This window comes from Etheostoma spectabile, chromosome 10 (assembly GCF_008692095.1).
Source record: "Etheostoma spectabile isolate EspeVRDwgs_2016 chromosome 10, UIUC_Espe_1.0, whole genome shotgun sequence".
NCBI lineage: Eukaryota > Metazoa > Chordata > Actinopteri > Perciformes > Percidae > Etheostoma > Etheostoma spectabile.
In genome coordinates this window covers 12,701,647-12,715,319 of record NC_045742.1, presented here as the reverse complement: position 1 = coordinate 12,715,319, position 13,673 = coordinate 12,701,647, and the positions used below count along the sequence as shown (strand labels likewise).

General features: G+C 39.6%; 1 protein-coding gene across 4 annotated transcripts in view; it reads right to left on the bottom strand.

Annotated features, from left to right (window-relative positions):
• The window catches only part of cstf2 (cleavage stimulation factor, 3' pre-RNA, subunit 2), an 11,812-nt gene extending 1,061 nt beyond the window's left edge, over positions 1-10,751 (bottom strand). For 2 of the 4 annotated variants that reach the window (XM_032527861.1, XM_032527862.1), the window contains exons 1-13: positions 10,577-10,751; positions 10,241-10,319; positions 9,875-10,044; positions 9,640-9,776; positions 7,748-7,867; positions 7,448-7,570; positions 7,031-7,148; positions 5,988-6,047; positions 3,478-3,492; positions 2,928-3,027; positions 1,463-1,662; positions 871-995; positions 479-562 (exon numbers count right to left, since the gene is read on the bottom strand). In XM_032527861.1, the coding sequence (XP_032383752.1) occupies positions 479-562; positions 871-995; positions 1,463-1,662; positions 2,928-3,027; positions 3,478-3,492; positions 5,988-6,047; positions 7,031-7,148; positions 7,448-7,570; positions 7,748-7,867; positions 9,640-9,776; positions 9,875-10,044; positions 10,241-10,319; positions 10,577-10,673 (1,428 nt within the window). In that variant the 5' untranslated portion in view covers positions 10,674-10,751. The remainder of the gene's footprint in view (positions 1-478; positions 563-870; positions 996-1,462; positions 1,663-2,927; positions 3,028-3,477; positions 3,493-5,987; positions 6,048-7,030; positions 7,149-7,447; positions 7,571-7,747; positions 7,868-9,639; positions 9,777-9,874; positions 10,045-10,240; positions 10,320-10,576) is intronic. The other 2 variants (XM_032527863.1, XM_032527864.1) reach the window with 2 other exon arrangements.
• Between the last annotated feature and the right edge of the window lie 2,922 nt (positions 10,752-13,673).

The window sequence follows — 13,673 nt, the reverse complement described above, 5'->3', positions numbered from 1 at the left end:
ATCTCTGCAGGGTAAATCCAGACAGCTAGCTAGACCACCTGTCCAATCTGAGTTTTCTGTTGCAAGACAAACAACTTTTGAACGTACAAATGTTCCACCAAAACAAGATCCTTCCCAAGTCTACTTTGCAGCGGCACCACAGCTCTGTTCGCCGCTTAGCACCACCCAAAACTATTGTGATAGGTTTGAAGAAATGCCAATAAACCAGAGCCCTTTCCCCCCCCCCATCCCGGAATGCTGTGTGGACAAGCCAGACCCTCATCCGCGGCTCTGTGGAGGAAGGTCTGGCAATGCGAGACTTCTGAGTCTAACCCAGAGAACAGCTGCTTATTGACCAAAGCCTGTTTTATTTGTGTTAAGTGTACATCTGGTCTCTGGCAGTGGACACAAAATATGTAGATATTATTATGAAGGCTGTTTAAAGTGACACTTGGTCCAGTTTGTAATAATACAGGGATGATAGACCCCAGACACCTACCTTCTCCTGGTCCTGTGTAGAGACCTGGCTCTGCCCCGGACTGAAGCCTCCTCCTGATGGAGGACCGCCAGAGATACCAGGACCCTGCAGGACAAACATACCATTTATCCGGGGGGGCAATGACCATCAATAGTAATATCAATAGTAATTTAAGCATATAGAATGGATTTCTTTTGCATCTTTCTTCCTTAAAGTCCCATTCATATGACTTACAATTTTTTTTAATGTAACATTGAGTAAATATTTATCTAGTTGCTATTTATAGTCTTATAATTGATGAGGAAAGGACATTACATTTTTTTAACAGTTTTGTGTGCAATGTAGCCAGTTTAATAAAGACAAATCATAAGCAAACAGCTGAAGTAGACAAAGGCATTAGATGCAGCTGTTACCGGTCTTGCAGGTGGAGGAGCGTTCGGAGCCATGCCATGAGGAATGGGGCCTTGCATTCCTGCTGCCATGGGAACCCTCTGAGCCGTCACAGGACCGCGAGCATCCATCGCCCTTGGGTCCCGACCTGCATTAAGAACCAAAAAAAAAAAAAAACCCACACTTACTGTTCACACCTCATTGGATTTGAGTGTACGTCACATAAGACAAATTTGTTTGAAAATGACTCTAGAAGGGAAAGAAATTGATCATTACATGAAACTAACATTAAAACCCTCAAATGTAAAAAAAAGTGCGTTTGTAGCTGAGAAAAGTGTCCTTGAAACATTGTGAAATGGACGACCTAAAAAATAAAGGCAATATTATATATATATATATATATATATAAGGAAATAGAAGTGTAAACACGGAAGTAAGAACTTCCTGAAAGTTGTTATGTAAAAACCTCTTGTAAGGACAAAAGACTTGTTTGGTTTTAGTGCCTTTTGGTTTGTCTACCAGCTGTGACTGAAAGAGATCAAACCAAGAACCCAATCAACAACCATTTTAACTATAATAGGTTCTTAAACTATGAAGCACCATCAGAGCAGCTACCTCTGGTTTCCATTGGGGGTCCGCGTGGCTCCATCATCTGGGGCCCTCTGGGGTCACCCATCATGTTTCGTGGTTCAACCATGGGTGGGCCCCTCATGTCCATTGGAGGGCCTCTCATATCCGGAGGGGGTCCACTTGCCATTTGAGCCATGTGTACAGGTGGGGCTTGGTGGGGCGGTGGAGCGCCCATGTAACCCCGGCTAAATACAGACACGCACAAAATAAGAGCAATTCAATGATATTAAAACATTTAAACTGGCAAGCTCATCACTACAGATATCTTGGCCTAAAAAAAAAAAAGTTATAACAAGCCACAGCCATTTCAAGTATTTACATTCAGTAATTTGCAAATCCAAAACAATCTCTGACTCACAAATAGGAGCCTTTTTCACTCCTAATGCTGTATCACTACCCTGGAAATCCAGAGTTCTCGCAGGAGTACAATTTGAATTTGCTTAGCGAGTTACTCTGGCATCGAGGAACGCGGCTCATTAACCATACCCTTGTATCTGATTTGCACCAATCACATGGGTGTATCTGATATAGGCAGGCCAGAGGCGAGCTAAACAGATGATGACAGTTTAATCTGTCAGTTTAAAAAAACAGTTAGCTCCGCTGGTAGCTAGTGTATGGGGCTGTGGATATGGCTGTGGTCACCCTGTGTGTTGCTGCGATTGGTCGTAGTGTTATCCAATTGTGTGCAGTGAGATTTTCCAATGCACGCTTTGTGCTACCCTTCGAGATGGGCAACTTACATTACTCAATGCAAGAGCCTTAATCTTTTGGATTTGGGTCTGGATTTCCAGGCTATTGTCTCACAGCTATATTATGTCTCTGCTAACGCAAATGGAGCATTTCCTGCTGCTTCACCGTAAGCAATTTTATTATAGCACTGTACAGCACCTTGTAAACCTGTTTTTTTTATGTGCTTAATAAATAAACTTTACTTAAAAGAATATTCATTGGCAAAGCATTAACAGGAAACTATGGATTTGTCATTCAATCCTCAAAAATGCATTTACGAAACAAAACATTCTTTGGCTTTTCTTTTAGGTGATCATGTGTTCATTTCCTGCAACGGATTGATGGAACAAGGAGAAGCAGCCACAGTGAGCTGTAAGATAAAGAGTTGTAGGCGACGGACTGCACACCTCAAACGTCTCGCCAAGGTAACCAACTTTACCGTGCCCTGCGGTTGTGTGGGGAAACTACTTCCACTGAGTGTCTCATGAAATCTGATTGGAGTTGGAGTCATTATTAATGGAATTCTCTATCAAAACTGTTGTATTTCTCACAAAAGTAGCTGCTCGACTCCAAAAATCTGGGCTCTGTAGTCTTGAACCACACTGTTACTACCACAGTAACGTAAGAATTATAAGTTTAATGGCTTGAATTAACAACTATGAAATCCACAAAAAAAACTGCTTATAATATTACGGTAACGTGATGTGGGTAGACGTCTTACTTGGGGTCTATGACCTCTCCAGTGACATTCAGCAGAGTTCCTCCCCGGGGGTCATTCGGACCATCTCCCAGCAGGCCTCTGGGGGGGATACCACCTGGTCCTGAGCGGAGAAAATTACACAATCAACCACCTAGTGAAATGCTATACCCAAACAAGTTGTTTATGCTATTCACTGAGCCGGAAATGCTTCATGACCAATCAGTTAAGAAAAGGCAGAAATTCCAGGTTAGGGAAGCCCCGGACAACTATTAAGGTGGAGTTTTTGCTCAGGTTGGATGTATCAGGGAACAAGCAAGAGCAGTTTGGGGATTGATAAACGCACAACACGGGACACGGTGACCACATAGAACTGCCAAAGCAAGTTGTCGCAATAGACAGGGAGATGTCAGGAGAGTGAACAGCAACCCAAAAATGCAGGAAAGCAATCCCATCGACATTAAGAGGGACATCATAGGTTCAAAACAAATGAAAACCTGCCTGTAAATGCATTACAACATCTCTCCCCCCCCCCCACAGACACAAACATCCTGACTTGAGAATATTTTCCTACTTGTGTCTTGTAACTCTGGTGTTTTTTGGCCAGATCATCATGACAGGAAGCATGCAGAGAGAAGATCAAGTACAATCAGTTCAGATCAGTACTTGATCAGTGTTCAGTTACGCTAAAGCATGTCAATCAGCATGAATGTCTACAGAGTAAACAAAGGGCATAGTATGTTAACTAAGGCAGGCGTAGATCTGTACCTATACCTAACAGTGACTGGAACACTTCTTTCTAATCTCCTTTTAGGTGAGCTGTGAAATAATCTAAATGATTTATAGATTGCCTCGCCCAACATTCCAGTTCAATAAAGGGGACACCTTGATGAAGTTTTACCTTAATCAAAATGTGCATTGTGTACAAAATTGGCTCATTTAACATGTATGATTATTTAGGCTGGCAAATATTAATTGAAAGAGAATAACTTGTTGGTTTGGCTGATTTGAGACTATACATATTCAAGGTAAAGGGCAGGGGGCATTGCACCTCACATTAATATGGATTCATTTGCATTTATTGCATTCTGTTATCCCGCTGACTGGGAGGAGATCCAATGGCTGGTTTATAAAAGAAAAGACAAAATTGATGGGGTAAAGGACAGGTGAACTCCTGTTGACAGTGAAACTGTAGGGTGGATAATTGGCAAGATATTGGACAGATTTTTTTGACGACTGGTGCCGACAAACGCGAACAAGGGCAAAACATGAGAAGAAGCTTCTTACCATGCACCATGAAATACCATGCTGCTTGAAAGCCCACTCAGCAATGGCATATCATTATGAGTAAACAGAAGCCAAGGAGCTCTTTATTTCCATTAGCGAGAACCACAAATGTCACAACTAATAACTGCCATTAAAAATGACAAGGCAAAGATATAACGACAGACTTCTCATAATATGTCATGTTGTTATTTTCATCTTTAACCTTGCAACACAGCCATTGATTATTGTGCGGTTGTTTACGAAAAACTCTTTACAATTCCAATCTGATTGTTGAAATAAGAAACATCTCAGATCGGAACAGAGTGTGCGAATGCTAATAATTTGATTTTAAGAATTTGGCATTGTACGTCTTATTTTAACTAGTTGATAAAGAGAAGGGCTGAGTTTACACTTCTTTTTTTTTTTTTGCCATGGCAACAGCGCCAAGGCTGCAACCGCACGTAAACACAGAAAATGAGAATGAATAGTTTTTTTTGGTTGTTTTTTTCCTGGGCAAAAATGTTTATCCATCACAATATCTGCAACAGATGGCCTGAGCCCCTTCGTTATATCTTATTCTGAACCACAGGAGATCTCCTGTGGTCCACATCCATCAGTCTGGATCAATGAGAGCGCCTCTCCCAAACTTTCCCACAGTAAAAATAGCAGACTGTGTAAGTAACCCCCAGAGTCAAAGTCATGTTACAGAGACAGGGAGGTTTTAAAGCCATCTCTTTTCTGTTAAATGTCAGACATGAGACCATGAACAAAACGTCCAAACCACCATTCATCTGTCAGCACGGAAAATGTTTGTTGGTGCCTACAATTCAAACGCTTCGGAGACTCAAAGATGACGGTTCCTTTTCACTGCAGGACCAGGACGGCTGCATCCTTCTACGTGTGGTATCGCTCTCAATACTTAGTTTAGACTTTCCCTATTTCAACATAATCTTCGTAATAGACTGAAAAGCCACAACTTCAACTTTTTTTTTGTTCACATAATTTGCATATTAATATTTTGTGCTACATTTCGCAATTGTTTTTTTTTTTAGATTAGATTCAACTTTATTGTCATTAAACAGGTACAAGGCAACAAAATGCAGTTTCCCTTTTCAGTTAGTTTTTGGTATTTGTTAAGCTTATGAACAGTATATTCAACATGAATTCTGTTAATTCAGATAGTTTTACCACTGAGTTTTACTACGGTTATTCTACACAAAAACATTTTACAGTCACATACTAACATTTAACATGCAGTTTAACAGTTTGATTATCTATCTATCTTTGATGTATCGTATGATTGTTCTGCTACAGACACAGCTTTGTCAACGTCACTTAAGTTGCGTTCTGAGGACTTGTGCTACTTTTCTACTGAGATTAAATAGTTTAACTTTACGTTAAACTAAATGGGTCGTGTGAATTTTAAAAAACTACCTACAATACTCTTCCATTTAAAAATGTGAAATAATTATTTGGCTCGGCTTCAAAACTGAAAAGGTATTCACCCAAAAGCATTTGCATCCTAAAAATGTTTTGATCCTGGCAAACCAGTTCACATGCACTGGCACCACCACCCTCCTGACATGGCACATTCTCTGCTTTACGCTCAGACATCATTATCTTTACACAAACTGGCTTAACGCCTACTTTAAAGGCTAGATTAAAAAAAAGGTTCATATTTGATTATGATGGACATGCAGTCTAACAAACTGTAGAAAACGAACACGAAACCCCAGAAGTGCGATGTATTTGGACACATTTGGCCTCTCCATAACAGTCCTATGACCTGACTGGAGAACTGAGGGAGTACAGTGATACCTTGCGACCGCTCGATAGCAGCTTGCCCAGACGATCCTGTGGGAGAATGCTGAAGGTTTCCTGAGCCAGCATTAAAGTGAAAAGAACAGGAGACACAAGACTCAAGAGAGCAAAGCAGCACTTGAAGAGCATTTTGAAGCATGTTCAACAAACACACACACACACACACACACACACACACACTTGTAAATATGTTGCATGAAGGCTCACACTAAACACTAAGACAATTAATACTAAACATTTATGGAGAATAAAAAGATTTTCAAGAGTCAAGCTGATAATATTCTCATAAAGCACCTTGACTAGTTACAAGGCTCTGGTGACACCTAGTGATCCCAGTGAGCCATGGCATGTGCAATAAAAGGAAATGGTAACCGGGTACTGCAGGTATGGCTGTGGTCAAAATAAGTGCACTTTTACACATTACTGCTAAAATAACTGAACAGGAGAATAACTTCAACCACTGCATTACACATTACTGGTAAAAAAAATAAATCAATGAGGGGAAGGTTGCATGCACTGCTGCATGTTAGTGATCTGCTTAAATAAAACACTACACTGTGTGGCGGTTCATTGGAAAAACTGCAAAGCAAAAAACACTGACCCTGTCTTTTGAACAACTCGTTACGTTCATTGTTTGTTTATTACAAAGACGAAAACATTTGGTAGCTGGAGTTTGGCACCTGAATAATCATAACTATATACAGTTTATTAATACTTACTATATAAATATTCTTAATTTGAAAGATTACTGAATGTTTAACTATTTTTTGAAAAGGTCTTAAAATCAGTTCTAACTGCGTACACGGCTTTGCTTTTCATTATCATGAAAATAAACTGGAAAACTATTTGTCAAACATAACTTATAATCCTTAAAGACTTGGCGCATCTTATCAGTAGGCTCATTCTGCATAAGGAACAGGTGTAAGGAAACCCTCACACATGACTCACCAATGGCCTTAGTAATCGATTTAAGAAACACAAAGATGATGCCACCCCACCCATTTCCGTTGCAAATTTTCATGCAGTTTGATGCTGATTACCTGGAGGTCCAACTGGTGCTGGTCCTTGTCCTGGTCCTGGTACAGGCATTGGTCCAGGGACAACACCCATGTTGGGGGGCTGCATCATTTGAGGGGCTCCATTGACATGCATTCCAGGCTGAGCATATGACAAAATGTATGTAATTTAACTTCAACCTTAATCTTGAGAACCATTCCTGAGACTCAGTGAGATCTCCACCTTTGATCAACTTTGTTTCATCGAGAGAATAAGTAAATTATCACACTACCAGACTACAAACAGCTTGCAAACACTGTTTTCATCAACATTTATTTATTTATTGCCATCATCAGAGCCGCAACATCACATCCTTTTTCAAGGTAGAGTGCAGGACTATTTTGTAGAACACAAGAGCGGCGTGACTTTTACTTTAAAGAGTGAAAGACCGTTGTACTTACCACAGGCTGTGGCTGAGACACTGGTGCGCTGGGTGGAGCCGGAGGGGGGTTGAGTGGCGGCGCGCCTCCAGCCTGCCCGCTGGGAATCAGAGGCTGGACTGGTGTTTGACGGTGGAGCATTTTCTAGATATGGAGTATATGGAAGAGCATCTCTCAAAAATCTGTACTGACTGGTTTAAAACGGTGTAAACTAGCTTTCAAGGACAAGGTCACAGTCAGGTGAACCTCGCTTCAAACACACATAAGATCATGCGAGATTTCACTCATCATCTCTTTGTCTTCAAGCGGGTCTCCTCTCACCAAGGCTATCTCAGGGTCAACAATCCGCATGACCACTTGGGCCTGCAACAGGGCATAGGCCAGCTGAGGATTCTGCAGCAGCATGTTCCTCGCCTCCTGGGGACTGTTCTGCACACACAGCTGGAGAGAGAAATCACATTTTCACAAAACGGAATCTTGAAATGATATTATACATTGTGAAAAATTACAATTGGGCAGAGCAAAACAACTAAACTTTGGAGCCGTTTCCATTCAAATTAATAAATAAAAATAGTTCCTATTTTACAAAAAAAACCCCACACTGTTATTTTACTTGCTGACAGGTTAGACATACCCATAAGCAGCCAAAGTGTCTGCATCAGCACAAACAAGGACGTGCAACAATATCTGTGGAATCAGGATTGGAGCCGGAACGATCAGACTCTGATCAGCGTTTGGAGCTGTCCTACTGACACAAGCTTTGATGCAACAAAAACACTTTTTCCAGTTGGAGGAAAGATATTTGCAGTGTGGTGTTTCTTTGAGCCTAATGAACCAGACTGCCAGATGTGCAAAAATGAGCGTTCACTGGAAGAGCTTACAGCAAAACCTCTGTTAATGAAAGGAGAGGATGAGCATGTGCACACAGTTGTCATCCTGAAGGTGATTCAAGTTGACAGAAACATTTGTCACCATCTTTTTAGAGGACTAAAAGGAGTAAGCCGCATTAAACATACAGTTTAAAAACAGGACTTTTGGGGGGAAACTACAATACTTATTATATTATATTCTTCTTCAGATCTCTTATTGTTGCTTTGATTAATTTCCCTTTGTTAGTTTATAATATTTAAAAACCTCTGCAACATTCAGTACAATCACATTTTGGTTTTATACTTGTAAGAAAGTCCTAACTTTATTCTAGAAGTAGCCAGCTAGCTTCAAAGTGGTTAATTGCAGCAATATGTGAAAGAAAATGTCATGTCTTCTGCTCTATTTTGGGAAGACTGCAGTGTTATTCAAACATCAGAGCATACAAAGATCCGAGTATAAATTGACCAGATTCCATAAATCTAATTGATGCACCAGTCCCAGAGATCAATTTATAATACTGGAGAAGTCTTCATGGCCCATTAACCCTCTCAGTGCCCAGCCAAAAACTGTAGTACCACTTACATTTATTAGCCCCTCAAAGTCACTCATTATCTTAAATTATGAATGTACCACACATTTTCTTTTTCAGAGAAACTAGGATTATTTGAAAAAAAAGAAAACAGAATTTAGGTTTGCCTAGAACTTGTAAAATGTACTCATCAGAATTCTGAAGTTGTCAAATATGAGCTTTCATAATTGACAACGTAACTCATTATTAAGTATATCAACCAACCATTAACATCTGTGAAGTTTTTGGTGAAAATGACCAGAACTGCTGGCTTACAACAGCCTCATAACCAATAAATAAAATTGATGTAAAACTAAGATTTAAGTCACTTTTATTCAAGTTTCAGCAAACCATGTCACTGCCCTTTCTGACTTTGTAGGATTCAAGGGTCAACAACTAGAATGACAATTATTTATCAACAAAAAAAAAACAGAAGCCACTATTCAGTGAGTTCTTTACAGCCTCTTCTGCCATTAAGTAGAATGGGATTGGATTGCCATAATCACACACAAGCACGACAGCTCATTGTGCTTATAAGGACCAGGGATATTGATTGTTGACTGGGAGATTGGCCAATCAGGTGGTTATTAGCCTCATTTAAACAATGAGAGGAAGCCGGTGTTTTGCTGGTACTGATGAGACTTAGCAGCACTCAGGATGGTTCTGGTGTTCATGATAAATTAATCAATTTAAAATGTCTATCTTAAAACGAAATGATAGGTTATTTACACCTGCACAAGAAAACTGATTAACAGAGGCGGTAAAACCAGCCTACCTTCATCTGTTTCATTAGTTCAAACATCTGCTCAGGTGGCAGACTGGCCACAGCTCTGCTGATGGACTCTGGGGCTTCCTGTGGTTGGATGGTATCTCCATAAGGAGACTCAATAATGGGGGCTCCTGTTCCCAAACCTGTGCAACCAGAAATAGCAGAGCACTGTAGCTTTGCACAGACAAATCCAATTCAACACCTTTGTTTGAAATAATGCAAAGAGGAACTAAGCACTTACTTTTGAGCTCTTCCTTGTTTTTCTCACTGGCTGCGTTGTCAACACGGAGAGCCCGACCACTGAACTCTCTCCCGTTCAGGTTCCGCATGGCACTAAGGGCCGTCTCCTGGTCTTGATATTCACAGAAGCCATATCCCTTTGGCTTTCCTGTCTCCCTGTCATACACCAACCTGAGAGCAAGAAGACACATACCATCATGTCTGATTGTCCACATGGTTAGAGATGATAACAATCAATTGTAGCCTGAATTGTTTATTTGTTCATACAGTGATTAATAGCAAAACACTGACTCTGTATCTATTGTTTGGAGCACATGCTGATGGCAAACAAGACTTACAGTATTGCATGGCACCCTCTTTCACTCACCTGAAGCTGACAACAAGTCCCACTTCAGAAAAGATGTCTTTCAGTTGTTCCTCTGTGGCTTCATACGGAATGTTTCCCACTAAATAAAATAGGAGATACGGGAAACGTTAATAAAAATCAATACCAAGAAATGAACTTATGTAGGGGTTTGTTTACTCGTTCTTGAGGTAGCTAACGTTGCGTTTGTTACCTCGTTGCCAAGCTAACAACATTAGCCGGCTAACGTTACCTATGTTAGCAAGCTTTCATTCATCAGCAGTTGGTCGACTTATCGTGTATTAGCTATCTAACGGATAACACTACCAGTTCCTCAGCAAGCAACGGCAACAATCTTACCAAACACTGATCGTAAAGAACGATCAACGGCGGGATCTCTATTCGCGGCGATAGCAGCGGCAGCGGCGGCAGCAGCAGCAGCAGCTACGTTCGCCATTTTGGGGACACAAATTAATGTAACACCAGGAAATTAGATTGATGACCATTTGTGGGCGAAATAGCATAGACTGTATATTATATATTATATTATATATTATATTATATTTTAATATACAGTCTATGCGAAATACCCAAATACAACATGGAAATTGCCATAAAATAAAAGTCCACATTCAAATAGAGCTCATATTGTGTCCAATGATTTTGATTTATAGCCTTAATGTCCTAAGCATCCAAGGCTGACTTGCCACGAGCTACGAAACTGTGAAACGATGATTTGTGCCCCATTGAAGCCACACGTCCGAATGAAATCAACCTTTATTTTAATAAAAAAACATGTTTTATTCGCGATGTCATTGAGAAGTACGAGCAACACACGTGGCTGTATTAACGGAACAGTAGTCACAATCCTAAACGTAACAGCGACGTCTCTGATTGGTGAAGCTCGTTGTTACCATGGAAATATTTACCGCCTCCGCGAACAGCGGTTTAGAAATATTTATTATCTTTGGTGAGCTCCAAAAAATATATATTAAACAAATGTATGGTGAGGTTGTTGTTTCCAGGCCTTACACTCTTTAGCATTTGACTGAAACGTCAATGGAGCAATTGAATGTGGAAAATCACTTCCGGGACCAGAGCCGTTCAGAAAGTGTCCGGTCACTGGTGAGCAGCACTTAGCTACCACCGTACCAAGAGTGCGACCTTTCCTGACCTCGTGACACTTGACACGTTAGTTTTTTCTCTTTGTTAAGTAGCAATGGACAACACTTATTTGAAAGTGAGATACGCCGAGGGGCATACAGTGTTAGAACCTAAAGCCTTCAACCTAACGCTAGTTACAGAGAATATTCGGTCAAAGTAGTCACACATTGATATCGATAGGAAAAATAGATGGCGCTGTTGCCCGCGGTTAAATTAGCTAACGTTACTTGTCTGGGCGTCTTCTTCCAGCCCCGTGACAAAACTTTGAAATGTTATGAAGTTATAATTCCCCAGTTGAAAGTAAAACAAGTGACTCAGAAATGCTCCCAAAGATCCAGTTTTCTACAACAGAAGATTTGGTGAGTAATTATTTTGGGGGATATCAAGTGTGGAACAACAGTGAGACGATGATTTGTGCCCCATAGAAGTCGGGTGTAGCCTAAAGGAGGCAGCCTATGTAATATATGAACATTAATTAATGTATTAACTGGTTATCCACACATTGTCCTCAGGAGAATTGATGTTTGGCTAAATTAATGTTTGTATGTAGCTTAGTGAACATGTTATACCTGTACAAGGTGGCTAGTGCACCTGGATAATCACACTGTCTATGGTTAAGAAAGTATTTAGGCTAATTGATACATTTAGAATATAGTTTATACAATATAAATGCGAAGATTGTTTTCTTTTAAAAGCTTTTAAATCTTCAGTTTGTTTCTTCTTTGACATAGACTAAGTACAGTTTGTTGGATCAACATTTAAATTTACAGACACCTTTGTTTAATATAAAGTCACAGCTCCTTAATTTAAAGTAATCTGGTCAATATTTGGCACTATAAAAAATAATCAAGGTGCGTCCTACAGATTAATAAGTAGGCTTTTTGTAATGGGCAGCGGAGGTGACAGGCTCTACTCGACCGACCATAAACGTTAGTGTGTGCTATGTTAACTGCATATCTTTCGTTTAAAGAGAGGCACCTTTAAAATCTAAATGAGATAGAAAGTGTAATTATTGAAGCAGGGAAAAAAATGAATACATTAATTGTAGATTTGTATTATTATTGATGATTAATATACTGAATGTTTTACCAATTGTAAATTGTTATACTCATTTAATATTCCAGTTACACACTCTGCCTCCATTAACATTTAATTACATTGACTTGTCTTTTAGATAGCTTGTCTATTTCTATATCCAAAAACTCCTAAACTAATTTCTAGAAATGTGCCAGTATATCAACAAATGGTATTTGCCAATAGCTCACTCATGGTATTTTTTCCCACCTTTTTCTGTTTTGTGTCAGCTTTTTCTTCAAATTATTTTGGACAATGATTTGCGTAGTTTTATGGTGACAAAGACAAATGTGTCTAACTGCCTTTTTTTTATTGATACATGTATAAACAACAGACATCAGTATGGATTTGCTGTGAGGTTATACTCTGGGCAGCATCACTGATTTTAAATGGCATTAGTGGTCTCCTCTGCCAAGGCCTTTTGTTAGTTAGCCTAATTATTTGTCTTTATCTGAAAACAGTTTTTTTATGAAGGTCGGTGGGCGTTTTAGGCCATGGTTCATGAAACTGATCAGGTTTTGGTGGTATGAACATAACAGAGATAACAGCATAACAGAGTCTGAATGCTAGGAGTATGGACACAGAATCTTAAAGTCAATATACCTTAATATTTTATATAGTGATATAAATGATGGATCTGGGTGTACCAGCAAGTTGGAGAAATGTGAGGTTTTGCGCCATGCCACATAATTATCTTTATCTTATCTAGGCCTTCTTTTAAATTCACCAACCACAAAAATGTCAAAGAAACTTCAAATGTTATGGATCTCATTCATTGTTAATGTTAACAATTAAAACACCGGTTACATAGAGAGAACAAACAGCAGCAAAAGTAGGCAAATGTCCCTGTGCAATCCTGATGTATACAATAACCTCACATCTGAGAAGCAGGTACTAGCGAATGCATTTTTACTTGAAAAGTTACTCCGCTGAGTGTTTGAAATCATCTCAAAACCTTTTCTTTTTTTTCATAGGCATTTTATTGATACTTCTTTGCCCTGATTCATTCTTATTTGTCAAGCAATTATTGCTTGTGTGTTTTGCATTCAAATGCGTGTGTGAAGCACTTTGTAATCTTGGTTTTGAAAAGTATTATATAAATTAAGTTTTACGTGCATATTTAGTTTTGAGAGGTTGTTGGCAAATGCATTCCTGCCAATGATTAATAGGCGGCAGAAAATTAAGCTCTGGTTCCACTGGGGCTCGAACCCAGGACCTT